At 39.1% G+C, this 21,764-nt stretch overlaps 1 protein-coding gene and 1 pseudogene across 10 annotated transcripts in view; one reads left to right on the top strand and one right to left on the bottom strand.

Moving 5' to 3' along the window:
- Dennd1a (DENN domain containing 1A) overlaps nucleotides 1-21,764 on the top strand; it is a 467,485-nt gene that overhangs the window by 25,830 nt on the left and 419,891 nt on the right. For 8 of the 10 annotated variants that reach the window (XM_051185345.1, XM_051185350.1, XM_051185346.1 and 5 more), the window contains exon 2: nucleotides 14,919-14,989. The exons of 1 other annotated variant lie outside the window; for it this stretch is intronic. In XM_051185345.1, the coding sequence (XP_051041302.1) occupies nucleotides 14,919-14,989 (71 nt within the window). Of the gene's footprint in view, nucleotides 1-14,898; nucleotides 14,990-21,764 lie in introns of those variants that run through there. One more of the 10 variants, XM_051185352.1, reaches the window with a different exon arrangement.
- Nucleotides 5,564-6,031, bottom strand: LOC127222852 (U6 snRNA-associated Sm-like protein LSm2; annotated as a pseudogene).

The raw sequence follows: 21,764 nt of genomic DNA, 5'->3' as shown, positions 1-21,764 counted from the left end.
TTACATTTAGAATGGTTTTCATCATTATTCCTTTCAGATAGATTTGTTTTTTGCTTTACCTTTCTTGTTTGGATAATTAAGAATATTAGGTGGTATGCCTAATATCTCAGTGAGTTTTGCTTACCCTTAAACCTCCTCCTTCATCCCCATTTCATTTTAGATAGGTTCTGTTTGTGACATCTTTTCTTTTTCTAAGACAGGATCTTCCTTTGGTGCCAACCTCAAACTCCTGGTTATCTCCTCCCTCAGTCTCTTTAATTCTGGGATTGCAAGCATGCACTTCCATGCCCAGCTGCTTGTTGAATTTTAAGTTCACCACTCTTTTCTTCTGTAGAGTTTAATGTGGGTTAATTCTATTAAGTGTATTTTCATCTCATATTGTTCCCCCTCTTATTTTTTTTTTTTTTTTTTTTTTTTTTTTTTTTTTTGGACACAGGAGGTTGAATGATAGGCTTTAATTGTGTGAATCAAGTTCTCTACTACTGTGCCCATCTGTTTATGTTTTATTTTGAGACAAAAGATGCTCAGAGTAGTCTTGGAATCTTACTCAGGTGGGCCTTGAACTTGCAATGTCATGTCCTCAGTAGCTAGAATTATAGCTACTAAGGATGGAACTATTAGCCCCAGTTTGATTCTTTTTTTTCCCTGTATATTTTAAGGTTTTGAATAGGTAGAATGCAGTTACCAATAGTTATTTGAAAGTAATTTCTGCTGATTCTAATTGGTGTTGTATTTTTCTAATTTTTTTTGTATGCTCTACAAGTTTTGATTGAATGTCAGATACTGTATATTTTATCTTGTTGGATTTTTTCTATTTTTTAAAAAACATTTATTTTTATTATTGTTAAATTTTTATGTGCATTGGGAATGTACACATGAGAGCTGGTACCTAAGGAAGTGATAGATGTCAGATTCTCCTGGAACTGGAGTTAAAGGCAAGCTGCCTGATGATGGCGCTGGGAAATGAACTCAGGTTCTCTTCAAGAGTTGCAAGCATCTTTTGTAGAGAGCTGCGAAGTGCTGTGCCTTAAAGATGGTGCTGGCTTCTGCCTTCCACCTTCCCGATGGTGAGCACTCTCTGTTGTAAACAAGTCCTTATTTGGCTAAGCCTGTTCAGCTTGCTTGCTTCCGTATAAGAGCAGCCTATCTGCAGGGTCCACGTGGCTCACTAGGGTTGGTCAGCGCAAGGGGATTTAAGCCTGTGCGGGCATTCCCCCCCCCCCCCGGGGTCAGAAGAAGAAGCTTATTCAAGGATCCTGATTAAACTGCTAGAAGAAGATCTCCCCTGAGTTGCGTCTTCCTTGCTGGTCAAGGTTGGGCGCCACAACTGGTGGCCCGTACCAGGACGGAGATCAGAACTTCTTGCAGTCAGGGCAGCACCTGGTAAGTTCCCAAGGTAAGGTGGGACAATAAAGACCGCGGAAATAAGCGGCAGTAAGGTTCCCTAGGAAGAGTGGGACAATAAGGACCGCGGGGATAAGCGGCAATAAAGTCTCAGGTATTGAGCGAGAGGTTCTAGTGAACCGAAAGTAAAATTGTTTCCCCTTTTTGTTTTATTAACGCGACAGGCAAGGGTAGTGGTCTGATCTCCAGTTATGTAGTGGACATTGTAATGACCCTGAATCCTGGTAGTCAGCCAAGTCAGTGCCACACCCGTCTGGTATCTTTTTCCTGGAGGTGGGGCCACGGACACCAACCCACATGCAACCAGACTTGCCCTTCTTGGAGTTGCTCACTTCCAGAGCCAACTCTGCAGTGCTAAGCTATACAGCCTGAGCGTGAAGGATCAATTCTTATTCATGACTGTGAGCCATGCCTGGGGTGACTGCCCTGCCTCAATGGCTGTAAATGCCTGGACAACCATAGCTGCATACCGCCTCTGAGCAAGCCTCAGCCTGCAAAGGCACCACAGGCCCACGAAGGAGATAAGCATCAAGAAGATAGCCATGGCTCCCATTCCCGCCCATTCTTTCAGGTGGTTCATGGCTTGAGTGATCCATGTAGATAGTCCCTCTGCAACCAAGATGTCGACCTGGGTGGAATTCACATGCACGATGGAAAGTCTCAGGTCCTGCACTAACTTATTGAATTCGCCGGACCAGTTGCCTAAAAGATACTGAGAAAGCTGGTTAGACATAATCTTTAACATCTGAGCCACCTCTCTAGCTTTGGGGTCTTCCTGACCTGGGTCCTCAGTTCTCTGGAAGATCTGACTGCTCAGGACTTGACAGTTCTGAAGAGTTGTGTTCGGGTAATGACATAGTTTTTGAAGGGAGTATATATATTTCTTGGAAATAAAAATTAGTGAAAGTGGGAATTGCAGAGGTATATGTAGCTGCCTAAACTCAGAACTATGCATTTGTAGTGTTTGCATTCATCGTAGAATAAGTATAATTATATAGATAAAATTGTATAGTGAAGGCATCAAGTTAATTTAAAAAATAAAAGAGGATGGAGTCTGGGAATCACAATGCTTGGATGAAGATGGAGGTTTCTGTTTCGCCTGGTCCCACAGCCACTTTGCCCCAAATAAACACACAAAGACTTATATTAATTGTAAACTGTTGGCTGATGGCTAGGGCTTCTTACTGGCTAGCTCCAACTTAATTATGATTACTCCATTTCTATTAATTTCTCCATGGCTTTGTCTTGGCAGAGAATGCCTGGCACATCCTATCTTCCTGATCTCTACATGGTGTCTCTTCCTGGTGGCCTCTCTGTGCCTCCTCTCCCCAGAATTTTCCTTGTCTTACAGCCTCACCTTACTTCCTGTCTGGCTATTGGCCAATCAGTGTTTTATTCATCACCCAATAAGAGAAACATATACACAGAAGGACACCCCCATCACTTGGACTCTAATCTATGTCTTTTAAAAAGAATTATTTATGTGCATTGGTGTTTTGCTTGCATGTATATCTGTATGAGGGTGTTAGGTCTCCTAGAACTGAAGTTACAGATATTTTGTGAAGCCACCATGTGGGTGATGGTAATTGAAACCAGGTCCTCTGGATGATCAGGTAGTGCTCTTAACTGATGAACCATCTATCTGCCCCGTATCTCTTGTTCTTAAAAGTCAGTTTGCTCATTCCTGACACTAAAGTTTCTGTTTGGATTATTTTTCATTTTCTGGGTTGTGTTTTGTAGTAGTATTTGAAAGCATACGTTTGCGTCTTTGAAATATACAATAATGTGTAGATTTACTTACCTATCATTGGTAAGGTGAAGAGGTTTATTTTTATTTTTTTAGAGAGAGAGGTTGGGAAGGGAAATGGAAAAGAGCACTTGAAGTCAGAGGACAGCTCTTGGGGGAGTGTCTTCTTTCGTGACATTTTTTTTCGAGGCAGGATTTCTCTTGTTTCTGTATACTATAGGCTAGCTGCCACCAGAGCTTCCAGGAAATTCTATTTTTGTCTCCCATGTCAAAGTGGGAGTTGGAATTATAGATGGACACAACTGCATTTGACTTTTTAAAATGTAGGTTCCAGGGAACCTAACCTTTTTTGTTTGTTTGTTTGTTTTGAGACAGGGTTTCTCTGTGAAACAGTCTTGGCTGTCCTGAACTCACTGTCTCCTGAGTGCTGGGATTAAAGACATGTGCCACCATTCCTGGCAGAACTGAACTTTTTAATGTAGGTTCAGGTTGTTAGGCCTATGCTTAAGTGCCTCTACCCACTGAGCCGTTATTGGCCCAAGAGATTTATTTTTTTATAAATAAGTAAGAGCTTTTATAACAATTTAGTGTACAAAGCACTTAATCTTCCTTCCTTCCTTCTTCTCTCCCTTCCTCCCTTCCCTCCTTTCTTCTGTCTTTCCTTCCTTTCATTTTTTTTGAGACAGGGTCTCTACATAGTTCTGGCAGTCTTGGAACTGACTATCTTGGAACTCATTGTATAGACCAGGCTGGCCTTGAACTCACAGAGAACTACCTGCCTCCTAAGTGCTGGGATTAAAGGAGTGCACCAATACACTCCACTACTTCCTCTTTTTTGTGGTTGTTGTCCTTAAAAGAATTTTTTCTGATGAGCAGTGCTGGCATGTTACCTTTGGACAGAGGAGAATATGAATGGTAAAATGGCTTGTTCTAATTGCTTTGTAAGTGAGGACTCCTAGAATTTTGAACCCAAGTGTTGTGATGTTTTGTAATCAAACCACACTTTAGTACACCGAGAAAGTCCTTTATGCATATCAGGGAAAGTACTATTAATGAAAATTTCTGTTAATTTTTTTAAAAAACAACTAAGAAAAATTGTTAATACAATATATAGAAGTTTTTTAGCAGAGAAAAGCACCAGTTTAAAGTGAGATGCAAAAGAGATGCTTCCTCTGGCAGTAGAACCAGTATTTATCCCTAGGGTACAAATGGGATTTGGGAGTCCATTCTCTATGGGCCTAGAAACACAGGGGAGGGCCTAGATCATGCTACAAATGATGTGGCAGACTTTGATGATCCCTCATGGAAGGCCTCACCATCCCTGAGGAGTGGATGGCCAGGAAGGATGAGGGGTTGATGGGGGAATGGGAGGAGGCAAGGGGAAGGGAACTGGGATTGGTATTAAAATAAGGTTGTTTTTAATTTCAATAAAATAATAATAATAATAAAGTGATGCCCCACCAGCCCTAGTCCTAGTCCTATGTAACAACAGTGACTTCAGGATCATTGTCCTATGTAACAACAGTGCAACATCAAAATCATTCCTACACCTATTCTTAGACCCTACTCAAATTTCAATAATTATCCTAGTACCCTTGATAGCCCAAGGCTTCAGTTCAGAATCCCATGTTGCCTTTAGCTGTCAGGTCTTCTTTCCTTCAGCTGGGAAGAGACCTTCATTTTCCTTGGTTTTCCAGACACTTGAAGATTACAGACCAGATGTTTTTATTTGTTTTTTAAGTCAGAGTTTTTCTGCGTAACAGTTTTTTTTTTTTTTTTTTTTTTTTTTCTCCCTGACTTTCTGCTTGAATTGTTTTTATCAGGCTGTCTCTGCCATGACCATCCCAAAAACTTGATTCCGCCCCTTTTGTTTAATCCTAGCTGTTTGTCTCATTACTAGTGCCTGTCCCTTAGTTGACTTCATTCAGGTTGTTTTTGACCAAGTTTTACCCTGAAAAGTTACTCTTTTCTTTGTATTTAGTGTTTTTGTGAGGTGGTACTTTGAAACAATGTCAATACCTGATTTTTCATTAAACTTTCTATTCATTCATTTATATCAATATTGTTTTCTGTTGTATTTAGTAGGTTGGACTCTTTTATTTTATTTATTTTTTGCATCATAGCTTTTATTCCTGATGCAGGACAGATTCTTTTCATTTCCCCCAAAATGTATTACATGTTGCCCTGGATAGGTCTAGGAAGCTCTCCCCCCATTTCCAGGGACAGGAGAGAAAGGTAGGGACCAGGAAAGTTTCACAGTTCCCAGCTTTCTTACCCTCCCTTCTCAACAGAGAATAGTTTTTTTTCCGTCTATTATCCCTTTCATCTATTCAATTAAAAAGAAAAAAAAATGAACAAAACACCTCATCTTCAGTTGGACATCATGATGTCATCAATAGAAACGGGAGGAGAGGGGAAGAGGTGCATCACTGTTTCTGCTGAAGGGCTTCCTTCCTTGCTGTGTCCTGTAGCAGCTGTGTGTCCACCTTGTCTGCTGGCAGCTGCACATACCAGACCACTGAGCCCTTGATGAAGCAGTTCTTGACTGTTTCTCAGGGTCTGTGACACTAATGTCAGTGAGTTTGATATTGAGGTACTGGTCCACAGAGTGGAGGATTCCACAGATGCTTAGGCCATTCTTGAGTTCCACGACCACATCCTTGCCCACAAGGGATTTGAAAAGGGAGTAGAAGAGCCTCAAGAGTTCCTGCTCCCCAGCTGGGAGATGCAAGGCTAGCTCTCTGTTCTCCCGCGGTGCCCGTGGGCTTTCTCTTGGATCTGCTGGGAGCTTTGCCCAAAAACCCATTTGTTCCTAGGAGTTTGCTCAAACTGCGGTGCGGGCACTAAGGTTGTAAGGGAAAGCCTGGGGCCTAGGTGCAGCCTAGACCGACAGCGGCACTGGCACCGGCCCAGCCCAGTTCAAACATGGACTCTGTTAGTAATGGTATTGTTGATTCTGATACCCACTTTGCCCCAAGTTTGACCAGTAGAGGCCTTTTCAGGGCAGCTTGTGTCCATTTTGATATATCTTTGCTATTCTTTGATCACTACTTTCTGGTACAATAAGATATTCATTCCAAGCTCACCTTGTTCTATGTCTCCCCAGCCCTGCAGTCAGCTATTTTTTATGAAGAATCCTGGTTCTTTTTAGATTGCATTTAGGAGCCAATGTTTTAGTACATAGTGTTCTCATTCAATTGGGTATTGATCCTTCCAGGCTGTCTCATTAGGTAAAGCCAAGAAATATATGTTTGTTAAATACATATATTAAAAGCCTTAAGTTCATATTCATATCTCTAAATTCAAGCCCAATTCCATGTGAGTCATGTTGGTTTGCTGTTAACTTCAGCAATGAGAAGTGAGACATCCACATGCCATCCATTCTTGCCATAGATCAGACTTCTTCCTTTGTAATCTATGTGGATGCTCTCCCATTTCACCCTGCTTTCTTGGGATCTCAGCCTTCATTGTTAGTGTTTTTCTACTTTTCTTTCCTATCACTGGCCTAGTTTGACTCTGACTGTCAAGTATGATGGATAAATCCTCAAGCCCATACCTGGTGAGCTCATGCCTGTTTGATCTTTTATATCCTAACAGGGGTTCCCTTATGTTTGGAATGCTCCTCATGTCTTTGCCTTTGATATCTTATGTTGGGCTGCCCTTATTTGTTGACTCCTCCTTCTGTCCATGCTTTAACTTCCCAGGTCTAGCTGTCCCAGCTCCCCAAGTCAAGCAGTTCCTCATTAGATACCTTCCTTATCCACTTGGATTACAGCTATCATTGTAAACCACCCCTCAGCATGGCTGTGCTGCATGCTCATGTGCTGACTTCCCTTGTGCAGTCACTCTTTTTTCACTTGCTCAGGTACTCCCCACACTGGGTCACCAGCATGGGTATTGATTTGCCTACCTCATAGCTTTAGGGTTAAATTGTTAAAAAGATGACAAGTTAGGGAGGTGGAAATTAAAAAGAAATTATTAGTATGTGCATGTGTTCATATGCCATGATATAAATATGGTCAGAAAACAATTTTATGAATTCTGTTCTCTCCTTTGCCTGTGTTCTATGGGTACAACTCATGCCACCAGGCTTGTGCAAAATGTGCTCTTATCTGCTGAGGCATTTCACTGGCTCCAGTTTTTATTTTTAAAGGGCAAATGTATTTATTGGTAATGAAATACTGTCTTTGCATATGCTCTTACTACTGGTGCCATGCTTAGATTGTCTTAGGAAACTTGGCCTGTGAGAGAATTTGTGAACATAGTGGAGCTCTGCACATTGCTGAGGGATTCCCCATCCTCTATTTGGAATGCTGCTGGTAGCACAGAGTGGTTTAAGACCTTTCCCTAGTGATATATGGAAGAAAAACTTTGTAACTCCTTTTGTAGCAGTATCTGTGAACCCTTACTAATGTGATCCTGAGAATATTATTAGAAATGAAAAGTGAAGTGTAAAGTCCTGAAACGGCTTGTTTATATAATTGCACAACTAAGTTAATCACTTCTAACAAGTCTCAACAATAACTGCATTCTTCTAGGAAGGTGTTAACTTGTTAGGGGGTAGAAAGCACCCTTTGATATAGCATTTTTCAACCTGGGAAAATGGCTTTAATTTCAGAGCTCACTGAAACAAATGGAGACTTGTTGGGAATATTAACACTGGCGTTTGCTTGTTTGTTTAGCTTAACAGGATATATGTTTATTAGGTGATGCTTGCCAGCAAGTTCTCAGGTGTTTACCATTTCTGATGACCATGTTATCCATGTTCAGGCAGTGCCAGTTGATTCATACCTTAGCCCTTCATGTCTGTGTTTGTACGAAACATTGTGTCAAAGCTGCTTGGAGTTGTGAAGGCAGTGACATGAGAGGTCTGAACAATGTGTGTTTCAGGGTTATATACTTAAAAGGACAAGAGTCCAGCACTGTGGTATGGTGGTCCATGCAACCTAGACTCATTTAGTTTGGAGTTAGTGTCACATTTTTCTCTTAATCTCTTAATATGTTCTAATTGATGAAAAGCAGATCTTAATTGATCTAGCAGAGTGATGCTTTGGGTGGGGTGGGGGGAAACAATCAGTATACTAGCCTGTAGCCTGAATATTGGCAAAGCTTTTGTCTGTTTTGTGACTTTAAGCTGAGTGTACATAATCATTTTGATAACATGGTCCTGGGCACTGAGCAAAGAAGCGCGGTTGATAACATGGTCCTGGGCACTGAGCAAAGAAGCGCGAGTCACTGAGTGAAATTGTGTTCATTGGAGGGGCAGTGAATAGTAATATTCTCTTGGTTTATTCTCAGCCCTCATTCTCCCAGGAACAAGAATCGAGAAGACTTCCTTTCTTTCAAACACATTTTAGCTTTTTGTGTCTGTCACTTTCCCTTGTTGTCAGTAGGTGTGACGTATTGATACCTTTGACTCCAAAGGAAAACATCTTTGAAGAGTAATCAGTGAGAGTAGTGAGTTTCTGTAAATTACCTCTTGCCAGAGCAAGAGAGGCTGGAAACTGCTTGTCAGGTTTAAAGAAAACTCATTCAGGAAATATTTATTGTGCCAGGTGTCAGACCAGGGGTATGAAAAAATACATTTGGTGCCCTCAAAGAGCTGCCAGTCTGTTGGGGTAGATAGATGCTTAATTGAAACACAGCCTTGAATGCACTTTGGAATAAACACAGAGGTGTTAAAAAAAAAAAAAAAAAGAATTCAGCTACTTGGGGATTTGGTCTAAGTCAGGGTTCTGAACTTGAGCGTCTCAACCCCTTTGGGAGTGACCAACCCTTTCACAGAGTCTCAGATATCCTGCATATCAGATATTTACATTATGTTTTATAGCAGTAATAAAATTACAGTTATAAAGTAGCAATGAAAATAATTTCATGGTTGGAGTCACCACAACATGAAGGAAGTGTATTAAAGGTTTGCAGGAATTGGAAGGTTGAGAACCATGCATCTAAGCTATATAGCATAGGCATCAGGATTCCTAAAAGGCAACCATAATTGTACCCAGGTTGAATTCAAAGAGCCTGGAGGATGGGAAGCATAGCACAGAGGAACCTAAACCTGGCAGAAAACTCAAGGTGTAAGGAGTATCCTAGTTAGGGTTTCTGTTCCTGTGATGAAACACCATGACCAAAACATCTTGGATAGGAAAGCATTTATTTGGCTTACACTTCCATATCATTGGTCATCACTGAAGAAAGTTAGGACAGGAACTCAAATAGGGCAGGTACCTGGAGGCAGAAGTCAATGCAGAGGCCATGGAAAAGTACTGCTTATTAGCTTGTTCCCCAAGGCTTGCTCAGCCTGCTTTCTTATAGAACTCAGGACCTCCTGTCCAGAGGTGTCTCTACCCACAATAATTGGTGTCTCCCCCACCAATTACTAATTAAGAAAATGCCCTACAGGCTTGCCTACAGCCTGATCTTATAGAGGCATATTCTCCATTGAGGCTCTCTGCACTCCCATTCTATTTAGCTGTGTCAAATTGACATGAAATTAGCCAACACAGAGAGGCTTGATCTGAATCTTGGTATATGAAATTTCTTGAAAGACTGAGAAGGTAAGTCCTTGCAGAAGGGAAGAACAGATGAGTAATCTAGGCCAGGAAAGTGCCTGGTGTTAATTCCTCCCTCTTTGCTGTTTCCTTGCCTTGTCTTTAGCCCATGTATCATTTGTGGGTCCTAGTGGTCCTCATCTCCAGTCCAGGGCTAATGTAATGTACAGGGGTTATGTTGAAAATGACATGAGGTCCCGCTAAAAAACACTGTTTGGATCACAGAATCCAAGAAATAACTAGTAAATGATGGTGATTATACAGTAATGGTACTGTTACTGGAATTGGAATGTGGTTTGACTAGAGACTTACCCTGGTTCTTTATGGCTGGATCTGATGGTGCAAGACCATAGAAGATGCTAGTGAGTGGCAAAGAATATGCTTGGCAGGTAGGCAGAGTTCCAGATGAGGGCATGTGTATGAGTAAAAGGCAATTAATAATGGGGCATTGTGGCAGAACCAGGACATTTCCATGGTAATATGCTAAGATGTATCACAAAGGGCTCTGGGAAGACTTGGGTCCATATTGGAAAATTGGCTCTGAACATGGTATTCTCAGCATCATTACATGTTCTAAATTAGCAGTGAGTGTTAATAGGACAGAAATAGGGTTTTCAGCTCCTTTAGCCAAGTAGTTAAAAATACTGAGTGTCTTGAAGAGTGTTGGAAGAATAAGCAGTCTCAAGGTGCTCTCAGAGATCCTGTGCAAGTTGCTATGGCCTTTATTGTTTACAGGCTTAATGAGAATATTAAGAAAGGAATATGTGGCCATTTGCATTTAGAGGAGCCACTTTCTAATTTATTTTTTTTATTTGCAAAGAAATAAAAAAAATGCTTTCATCTGCATTGATTTTACTGGCCCTTAAAATAACTTATGTATATTTGTTATGTTATATAATTTCTCACAACATTAGTCACCACTTCTTCCATAAGGCAACATGTAAAATATCATGGGTAAGCATGATTACAGCTTATAATTATAGACCAGTTTGTTCTTAGCATTTTAGTCAGTTTCTGCTCCTCCTCCTCCTTCTCCTCCTCCTCCTCTTCTTCTTCTCCTTTCTTGTTTCTTCTTCTTTCTTCTTTCATTTTCTTTCTTTTGAGAAAGACAATTAGAATCTATGGCTCCATGCAATAGAAGTCTGCTTGCTGTCTGAACTGAATCGTCATGGCTTATTACTTACTACTCATTAGAATGAGACAGATAGTGCAAGACATATGAGAGGTAGGAATACTTGTTCCTACAAATGGCCCTTTTCTTTGAAACGTGTCTTTCATTACAAAAATACTATTGAAAGGTATTGAGATGTACACTCTTCATTTTATGTACATTTTAGTTGTATACACTAAATTATTGGGAGGATTCCATGTAACTTGATCAGTGGTTCCAAAATGTGGTCACAAGTCAAGTAGAACCACTGTTAGCTGATTATTTGTTAGGAAGACAAATCTGGGGTTCCACCTCCGAGACTCTGGCAGGGACAGAAATCTTTTAATTAGTTCTCAATTGTAATCCATACTAAAAGTTGAAACACATGGAACTGTAGTATACTGTACTCTTTTAGACTCTTAGAAGACTAGTCTCCATTTCCTTTGTCCCTTACTAATATTTACTTGGTTAGGTGTGGGAGAAACATTACCTGACTTGAGAGACAAAAATCCCTATTCTTCAACAGCTTATGTATGGAAGAGGAAAGCTAACCATGACCAGTATAATGTGGAGTGGTATAATGTGGAGAATTAAATTAGATGCTGCAGAGAATTAAATTAGATAATGGGCTTGATCTTCTGAGGCCAAGTACAAGTAGAGTTTTGGGTGACAGTAAGAACCACTATGTGAAGTTCTGTGTGAAGGGCCCTAAGATAGAGGTGAGCTCATGTGTCTGAGAGGCAGAAAGAAGGTCATTGTACCGGGAGAGAGATCTGAAGTGAAGTTGGACAGGTAGGAAGAGGCCAGGTCATGTAGGTTCTTGCCCCTTCTTCTTTTTAACTCCATTTTTAAAAATTATGGCATGATACATATAACAAAACTTTCCATTTTAACCATTTTAAAGTACTCAGTTCAATGGCATTAGATACATCTAGCACTAGAACTTGAAGTTTGACTTTGAGTATGTGGGATGCTTTGGAGACATTTTGCATGGAGGGCTGACCCAGTCTGAACTTTACAATGAACAGACTCTTGGATGCAAAATTGAAGTATAAAACACATAGAGGAAAAGAGTGGAACAGGGAGATATCGTCAGGAGAGTAATGTATTAACTAAGGGTATCAAGAAGTGCTTGGCTGGATTTTTATTTAATTTTATGTGTGCTGGGAGCTAAACACTTGGGCATGATACCACAAAGTTAAATGTTAAATTCCCAACTCTTTTGTTCTCTGTATACATTCTTCTGTATACATTCTTATAGGGGAATCAGAGTTTTCTGACTGTTGGTAATGATAAATAAAGAGGTCAGAAACACTAAGTTTTGCTGGTTTGAATAACTGTTAGAGTTTAGGAGGTGCAAGTTTGGGAAATAAAAACCTATGTTAGATTAATATGTGTTTGAGATGCTTAAGCATAAGTGTTGAGTAGGCTTTAAAATCTGGAGTCAGGGAAGAAGTCAGGTTCAAGATAAGGATGTAGGAGCTTGCCAGTATTTGCTCAGTAATTAAAGCCACAAGACTGAGTGAGGTCTTCTAGGTGATGAGTGTAGACAGTGATACTTGACCAGGTTCAGGAGCAGGAGCTCTTACATGAGAGATTAGCAAAGAGGCACTGTTGAGAAAGGCAGGGGTCCAGCAGCGTGATTTCCAAGAAGGGAAAGGAAGAGTATGTTTGAAAGGGCAGGGCAAATTGATGAGCTGTTCTAAAAGCTGCTATGCGGTTAAGCAAGCACTGAGAACTGTGCCTTTGGAGGTCTTTGACCATGGTAAGTTGTGATGATGGGGTGTTTTCATGATGCCTGCTTGAAGTAGGTTGCAGGAAGAAAGAAGGACCAGAAGCAACAAGAATAGCCAGTTAGGACATCGTTTTCCTTAGAGTGGGCCTTTACAAAATGCCCTGTGACACAGGTTAAGGCATGGGTGTGTAACTGTTTAGAATTTGAATATAATACTTGCACATGTTCATGTTCATCATTTCAGTTTTAAGAACATATTTAAAAAAAAGCAGAAGAAGTGGGAATTGAGTTTAAAAAAAATGTGTGGGAGCTTTGAAGAGCCTCCACAGGGACCTAGAGTTGGATAGAGTATAATTTATTTTATTTTTTGAGACAGGGTCGCTCTGTATAGCCCTGGAACTGTAACCCTCTGTGCAGGCTGCCTTGGAACTCACTTTGTAGACCAAGCTGTACTTGAACTTACAGATATCTGCTTGAATAAAGGGGCTATGTGTAGAAGACATTTTGAAATCTGTTTTAATCCATAGAATCATCATTCTGAGATGAAATCTAGCCATTTGCAAAAGAAAGGTATTTTTAGGTTTTTGGAGAAAATCTTCCTACTGCTTTTCACATTTTAGCATCTATTATTTGTGAACTAATAGTGCTCCTTTTGTCAGATGCTCTACCTCGAGGTCTGTGATTGGAAGGGATAGTTCCAAATGGTATTTCCTTCACATTTGGTATCAGTTTTGAAGGTCATGTTCTACCCTGTTGGCAGAAAAAAAAAAAAAAAAAAAAGCAAGCTTTTTTTTTTTTAAGCCCTTAAAACTTAAGTTTTCTTTTAAAGTTGCTCTAATTTAGTCTCTTATTTCTCAGTAACTATATTTAACTAAGTATATTTAAATACCTTAAATTTTAGAATAGTCAACTCTCTCTCTACTCAAGGCACTTATTTAAAGCTAAAGCCTGAGTTTCTCTACAGCAGAAAACTGAGCTTTCACAAATTATAAAACATTTTCTTTCCACTGCTAAGGGATTAGAGCAAGTATTACCTTATTTTCCCAACTCTTAAGATGCTAGTGTTCATAAGATGAATGTTATTTTATGTGTTAATAAGAAAACATGTTGATGCCATTTACAATCTCAAAACTCAGTGGGCTTAAGATGTGTAAGCATGGAGATCACAGGTCATCATCTACTCAGTGAAATGTGGACTTGGAGAAAGGATGGCATGAATTCTGGGATTGCTTATGTTTCCAGTCAGCTAAGGGAGGCAGACAGGTTCTTCAGACTGCTTTTTCTCATGTACCTCACTTGCTCAGTGAGAGTAACACAGTGTCACAGTAAGGATCACATGATATAAATGACATTTGGAGATGTAGGTTTTCCTGGGAACATTCAAAGTATTTCTTTGATTTAAATTTAGGCCCCTAGATATTATTAAACAACCCAGGAAGGTCCTTATTTAAGCTTTGCTGTTATGTTTAAAATATATCTTAGTTAGATATTTGAAAGTATAATATTATTTGCTAAATGAATTATTTTTTTCTTTTTGGATACAGGGTCTCTTTAGCTCTAGCTGGCCTGGAACTTGCTTTATAGATCAGGTTGGCCTGGGATTAAAGACATGCACCACTGTGCCCAGCTTGCTAAATGATTTTTACCCAGTCTTGAAGTAGTTATCTTTTCATTATGGCAGAAAAGATAATGTAACCACAGGTTTTTATAACCCAGAAGTAACAACTATAAACATTCTCTTAGTACGGTGATCTTTCATGAATTTATTATGAATGTTCATGACATTAAAAAGGTAAAGGAATGTAATAGTGAACATTCATACATATGGTATGGCCAGTGTAGGCTAACACTGTCTTAAATTTAGACTAGCATTCTATGGTCACAATATTCTAATGAGGTATTGTTTCTCTTTCCTACTATTCAAAAGTCAATTTTGTCATATGTGCAGCAGAGTGTGCTACTGTATGCTCTTGGTTCTTTGAGCTGAAATTTCCTCAGAAATCCTGCCTGCAACTTTGAAAATGCAGCTTGGAAGTCAGAAACATGACACATGTCAAGTCATAGTCATGGTTAACTTACTATGTCCAGACATTGTGTCCAGATCAATTTTGTGTATTTTCTTTAAGTTGCACAGTTCTTGGGGATTGGGGTTTTCATCTTGTATGCTGTGATGGTTATGGCCCAGGAGTTAAATATCCTGCCCAGATTTTCATAGCTAGTTAGTTGTAGAGCTACTGACTTTAATAGAGATCTGTTTTACACTGCATCCCATGTCTTTTGCATAATGCTGTCTCAGTCCTTGTCAATAATCATGGTTTGTTTCTTTTGTAGGCAGAACCCAGAGACTACATTTGAAGTATATGTGGAAGTGGCCTATCCTAGGACAGGTGGCACTCTTTCAGGTACTAACTTATCTAATTATGATAATGATATCCCTTTATTGTATGGAATAGCTGTACACAGAACGAAACAGATAAAACAAAACAGATAATGTGATGTCTAAGTTCTTTTAAGTGCCTTTCCTCATTTTTCATGCCCATATTAGGAAAACTGGAGAACCAAAGTATAGTGAATGCTTTGATTGGAATCCACTGGCTTAGTGGATGACTTTATTTATTTTAATCATTGGGTGTTGTTTTGCATATCATAGATGCCTGGAAGCCAACTATTTAGGCCTTGCTATTGGGCAAGACTTGGAATTCGATTATAAGATTCAAATTAATAGAAAGATAATTCTTTGCCTCTAAACTGCCTGAAATAGACTAAATTTAGCAAAACTGTTGATAAAGAAGGTTGGAGACTAGTTGAAGGAAACTCCTCCTTATCATTTAGTTTGATTTCATAAGTATCTTGAACAGTGGGATCTAGCTGAGGTTATAGAACATCTTTCTTTCTTTCTTTCTTTCTTTCTTTCTTTCTTTCTTTCTTTCTTTCTTTCTTTCTTTCTTTCTTTCTTTCTTTTGTTTTTGAGACAGTGTTTCTTTGTGTAGTCCTGGAACTAGCTCTGTAGACCAGGCAGTCCTTGGACTCAGAGATCCACCTGCTTCTGCTTCCTGAGTGCTTGGATTAAAGTTGTATGTCACCTTCGTCTAGCTTGTGTAGATCACTTTTTGACCTAAAATACTATTTGCTTAATGAAAACATAGCCTTGTGCCCTTTTTCTTGGTGCCTTCATCCTCATACCCAAACATTTGCATATATTATTTGGTGTTTTGGGAGAGTGAATTTACTTGGATTAGAAACTTGAAGTAATAAGTTATGCCCTTAACTGGCTTTATGTCTTTGGTACTGTTTTCTATTGCTTTATTTTAATTTGATTCTTATAATTATATACAGAGTGACTTTTGATCAAATGACCTTTAGTCTGTTATATATAGCCATATGATATCAGCTGAGCATCTATATTGTCAACAATTGTAATCTTTAAAGGCAATTGAATGGCATCCCTATAATACAAATGAGAAACTAGAATCTTAGCTGTAAAGTAGTTTACCAAGGCCATGTAGCTACTGTGTGGGATAGCTAGGATTCTTGTTTCAGTTCTACTTCATACTGCTAAGCTGCTTTCTTGAGGGCAGGCAGTACTTGTATGCATCTTTCCATGTTTCCTGCAGGGATTTGTACAGTATTTGTTATAATGAAGGATATCCCCCCACCCCATGTGAAGTAGATTGCACATTTATGTAGTTCTGGAAGTAGAAAGTTAAGGTTCATGTTAAGCCCCATCTCTTATTGTGTAGGGAGAGTACTGGACTTAGGATCAAGTAATCAGATGTGCATGCAGCCATTTCTCTGTGGGTAGACTTCAGTACCCATTTGATGATATCTGTGATCTGACAGATAAATTCAAGGATGAACATTTTGTTATTTCTATAGTTACCTAATTTCCCCTCCATAGTGTTCTGGGATGTATCACTATCATGTTACATTTACTTTGTCACTACTCACACAATCTTCTTTTGCAGATGTGGCCCTGTACTCCTAAATGTTTCAAGGGCAGACTTTATAAGGATAAGGACATTTTCTTTTATAATCCTAGTCCTATTGTTGAAATAACAATGATGCAATGTCAGTTGTCATGTTTAAATTGAATCAGTTTTCTCAAGAATGTTCTAGTTCAGAATCTAAAACAGGTTCATAGAACCCTAATGTTTTTTATGTCTATTGTAGTTTCTTTAATTTAGGAATAGTTTCGTAGCTACATTCTTCCCTTCTAATAACATATGTTAAAAAATGTAGGTCTTTTCTTTCATTTCTGGATTTGTATCTGTGTATTCGTGTCTTTGTGGTTATACCCAGGTTATATGAGTGTGTGTGTGTGTGTGTGTGTGTGTGTGAGTGTGTGATTTGTGTTCTCAGTGTATTTATCAACAAGCATATGATAGCTATCCCAATATTTGTATAAAAATTGTATGAAACTCACAAGTGTGGGTTAACAAATAATATAGTACAAGTGATCACATGACTGTTATTCAGGCTAAGAATATTTTGTGGTTTTATGCCAATTATAGTCCTGGCAGCAAAGATCTCTGGCCTCATCCTATGCTATGCCTTAGGTGTTTCACGTTGGCCCTCCTTTCACAATGGTACTTTGCATGGGGCAAAAGTTGCAGGAATGGAGGGATGGCTCAGCCATTAAAGGCTAGGCTCACAACCCAAAAATATTTTTATTTGTGTGTATGCATGTGAATGTGTGGATGTATGTACCAGTATACTCACCTGTGTGAGGGAGCCACAGGAGGGCATTGGATGTCCTGCTGGATCTTTCATTGACTCTGGAGTATGGCATTTTGCCTAGGTTGGCCAGCTAGCATCTTAATCATTTTTAAGGAACCATTCATTGTTGGCTTATAAAGTATGCATTATGGATACTATCTGGTTATATGTGTTGGAAATATTTTCTATTTTATTATTTGATTTTTCACTCTCTGGAATCTTTGATCCAAACTTCTCAGTTTGGTATAAATATGGTATAAAATCAATATTTTCCTTATTACCCATTACAGATATTTCTTTTAGAGATTTTGACTTTTTACATTTAAGCATTTACTAAAGGCTAGTAGTATTTTTTTAAAAACTAGTTAATATCTGGAAGAGTTAAATTCTAAATTGATTGTTTTCATCCATGGTTTGTACAAATTGGGAAAACAAAGCTGAATTACTAAGTTATACTTTACCTATAATTAAAACAGCTTATAAAGTAATGAGGTATTTCAGATCCTCCTTAAAAAATCAGCTAATAATAGGAAGGTGAGAATGGCTGGAGAGAAATATTCTGATCTGTAAAGACAGGTCTTTTTCCCATCGATTTGTCTTAATGTGTGAACATCAGTGAAGACCCTTAATTGTCTCTTACATGTGCTGCACTCTGAGAATAGAAAAAGGCATGTGATTTGTCAGTACTGCATAGAAATTACATCAAGAACCTTAACACTGTAGGGATACCATCCTAACGGTATAAGAACTTGAGCTGGAAAAGGACATGTGCTCTTTGGTAATTTGTCAGATTTCCTTTTGCTGTTCCTAATGAGTGAACTGGCTTCAGGCACCTTTTTCTTCTTCTACAACCTTCTTGTTATTTGGTGTATTTTCCTTTTTTTTTTTGTTTCTATTTTAGGCATTAATGTGGCTGTTTTTGATGATTGTAAAGAATCTACCTTTGTTCCTCAGACCTGCATCTCTATGTTTCCGGGCAAACTTAGATATAAACCTTACATTGCACAGGCAGTGTCTGGGCCTAATCTTCTCTTTGAAGTTTGTTTGCACCCCTCTGGAGGGATTAGATCCCTGCTGTGAGAAGGTGGGCTAAAAAGCACTGAGACTACTTTATGGGTCTTTAATTGAAGGGTTTAATGTGCATTTTGTTTTATAAATGTCTGTGAGAATTCCATTCTTACAATTTTTACTTCCATCCAGATAGATTCTTGAAGTTAAAAATGTATATAGCAAAATTTATCTCAAGGCATTTAATATTTACTGGTAGATTATTCTGGTGTGTGTGTTGGCTATTCATCTTTAAGAGTTTTTAAATTTTGAAGGGTTATAAAGATATATTGCTATAGTTTGGTGAAATCACTTTATTTGTTATAAATTATTGTACAAAATGTACATTGACTCTTTTGATGCTTGTCATTTATGAATCAGATTCTGATGTTTTAAACAAAAACTGAAATCCAGTAATGCATGCTGATAACTCCAAGAGCTGGAAATTATTGGCATACTTTATGCAGAAGAATGAGGATTTCAAGGTCATTATTTGACTGTGTAGTAACACCAGCCTGGGTTTCATGAAATCCTGCCTCAAAAACAAAAGAAAACAAAACAAAAACCTCTAAACAAATAATAAACAATATCTAGAAAATTGGCTAGTTTTCAGTAGATTTTTGGTATATTTTTTGTTATTAAACTTTAATGGTTTCTGATTGTTCAGTTTGCCAGAGAAATTGTCCTTCCATAAGGTTCCCTTCCATAGACATCCCACACTGCAGAAGCTCCCAACACTGAATTCAGCCTGTGTGACCAATAACCAGTCTATGAGGAGTTCTCATGATCAGATGGCACCTGGGTGTGCAGAAACTCTGGAATGCATTTCCAACACAAGTGTCTCATTATAGCTGGCTGTTCTGGGCCTGCTGTGGGCACTCTGCCTGGGCAGATGCTTAGTGGGAGAGTGGCAGCATCAGGTTTTTCAGGGATGCCCAGCAGATCAGCTGCTTTCTGCATGCCCTCCGCCAGCATCATTTGTAATACATTAGTGCAACGACCAGATTTTAAAGATGAGGGTGGAAAGTTGAGAAACTGTTAGGATTTTGTGAAAGCAGTGTTAGTCACAATGCTTTGGATGCTGACTTGTTCAGTTACCCAGGTGTTAGGCAACAACCCTAAGAAAAAACACTTTGCTAAAAGTTGTTCTTAAATAAATGTCCACAGTTTTGTCTGAGCAACATTGTGAAGAATACTGAGACTTTGCCAACTTCATGTTTTGAGAGCCAGGTCTGTGATTTAGAACTTAAGCTTTCATTGCATTGTGGTTGTGGTCTAGGAGCTGCATCTGAATCTGTTAATAACAGATGCTCCATTTTATTAGAGATTAAAAAAAAAAGGTTAGGAAGCTAGAGTGATGGCTCTATTGCTGTGATAAAACACTATGACTAAAAGCAACTTGGGGAGGAAAGGGTTTATCTCAGTTTACAGTTGTATATCACAGTCCATCACTAAGAAATCAGGGCAGAAACTCAAACAGGGCAGGAACCTGGTGGCAGGAGCTGATGTAAAGGATGTGGAGGGGTGTTGCTTTGTGACTTGCTCAGTCTGCCTCCTTATAGAACCACCTGTCTAGGGTAGAACCACCTGTCTAGGGTAATACCACCTACAATGGGCTGGGCCTTTCCATATCAATATCTAATTAAGTAAATATGCTATAGGCCTGCCTACAGGCCAGTCTTATGGAGGCATTTTTTCCAGTTGAGGTTTCCTCTTGTTTCAAGTTGACATAAAACTAGCTAGAACAAGCGTTTATGATCATTTGCTGCTTTTCCAAAGGACTAAAGTTTGGTGTCTAGCATCCTTATTAGGTAGCTCACAACTATCTCTAGCTCCACCTTCAGGGGATTTGACCCACATACCCTGGTGTGTATATATATGCTGCTACATAATTAAAATAAATGAAGATTTAAACAACAAAACAAAAACCCACAAGGGCCCAATGATGGCACATGCCTTTAGTCCCAGCACTCTGGAGGCAAAGGCAGATGGATCTTGAGTTTGGGGATGGCTTGGTCTACAGAGCAAGTTCCAGGACAGCTGGGGCTATACAGAGAAACCCTGTCTCAAACAAACAAACAAACAAACAAAAAACCAAAAACAAACAAACAAGCAACAGATAAACAAAGCAACAATAAACACAAGGGAAGAAAGTTAACTTAAGCTGCTTTTGGGGCAGGGCAGTGGTGGCGTAGACCTTTTATCCCAGCACTTGGAAAGCAGAGGCAGGCTGATCTCTTAGTTTGAGGCTAGCCTGGTCTACAGACTAAGTTCCAGGACAGCCAAAGCTACACAGAGAAACCCTGTCTCAAAAACAAAGCAAAACCAGACAAAACCCACCAAAAACAAACTGCTTTTGGGTGGATGTGGGCACCCCATAAGTGCATAGGAATTTTTTTTTTTTTTGTGTTGTCCCCACCCCCTGGATTTCTTTGTGTAGCCTTGGCTGTCCTGGAACTAGCTCCATAGACTCAAACTCACAGATACCCACCTGCCTCTGCCACTTGAGTGCTGAGATTAAAGGGGTGCACCATCACCACCTGCCTTTTTTTTTTTTTTTTTTTTTTCTTCCTTCCATAAAACAGGGTTTTTGTGTAGTTTTACCCTGGAACTCACTATGAGGATTAAGATGGACTTGAACTTGTGTCAATCTTGTAATGCTGGGATTATAAGCATTCACCTATAATAACTAGTATAAACTCTTTTCAGAGTTAAGTTTTATTTTAGATTAAAATATTCTTGAGGGAGCTCACCTAAAATCTCTGTCATATTCTTATATTAATAACAAAGTTAGTGTATCAAAAAACTTAAAGTTAATAGACTTAAAGAAAACTTAAAATAGACTTTAAGAAAACTTAAATAAAGATAGCTTTTTTTAAAAGTCCTTATTATGTCCCAGTCATTTTCCTTAATATAATTCTCTCTGTGTCTCTGTCTCTGTCTCTCTCTCTGTGTTTGTGTGTGTGTGTGTGTGTGTGTGTGTGTAATTGGAGGCTAGAGGTCAGGTCATTGTGCTTTACTTTTATTTATTAATTTTAGTTTTTCAAGACAGGGTTTCTCTGTGTAGCTTTGGAGCCTGCCCCTACAATTAGCTTTTGTAGATCAGGATGGTCTCCAACTCACAGAAATCCATCTATCTCTGCCTCCCCAGTAATGGAACTAAAGGCATGTACCACCACCACCTAGCTCTAATTTATTTATTCTTATTTTCAGTTGGATTTTATTTATTTTAATATATTTTTATATAATTTAGAAACAGTCTTATGTATCAATCCTAGTTCCCTCTCCCTCCCATTCTCCTATGCCTCCCACTGATCCCCCCCATTCCACCCCCATCCACTCCCCAGGGAGGGTGAGTCTACCCATGGGTTATCATCACAGTCTGTCACATCATTTGGAGTATGGTGTAGGCCC

Source organism: Phodopus roborovskii, unplaced genomic scaffold (assembly GCF_943737965.1).
Source record: "Phodopus roborovskii unplaced genomic scaffold, PHOROB, whole genome shotgun sequence".
Lineage (NCBI taxonomy): Eukaryota > Metazoa > Chordata > Mammalia > Rodentia > Cricetidae > Phodopus > Phodopus roborovskii.
The sequence above is the reverse complement of the archived record's forward strand: the minus strand, read 5'-3'. Positions and strand labels throughout refer to the sequence as shown.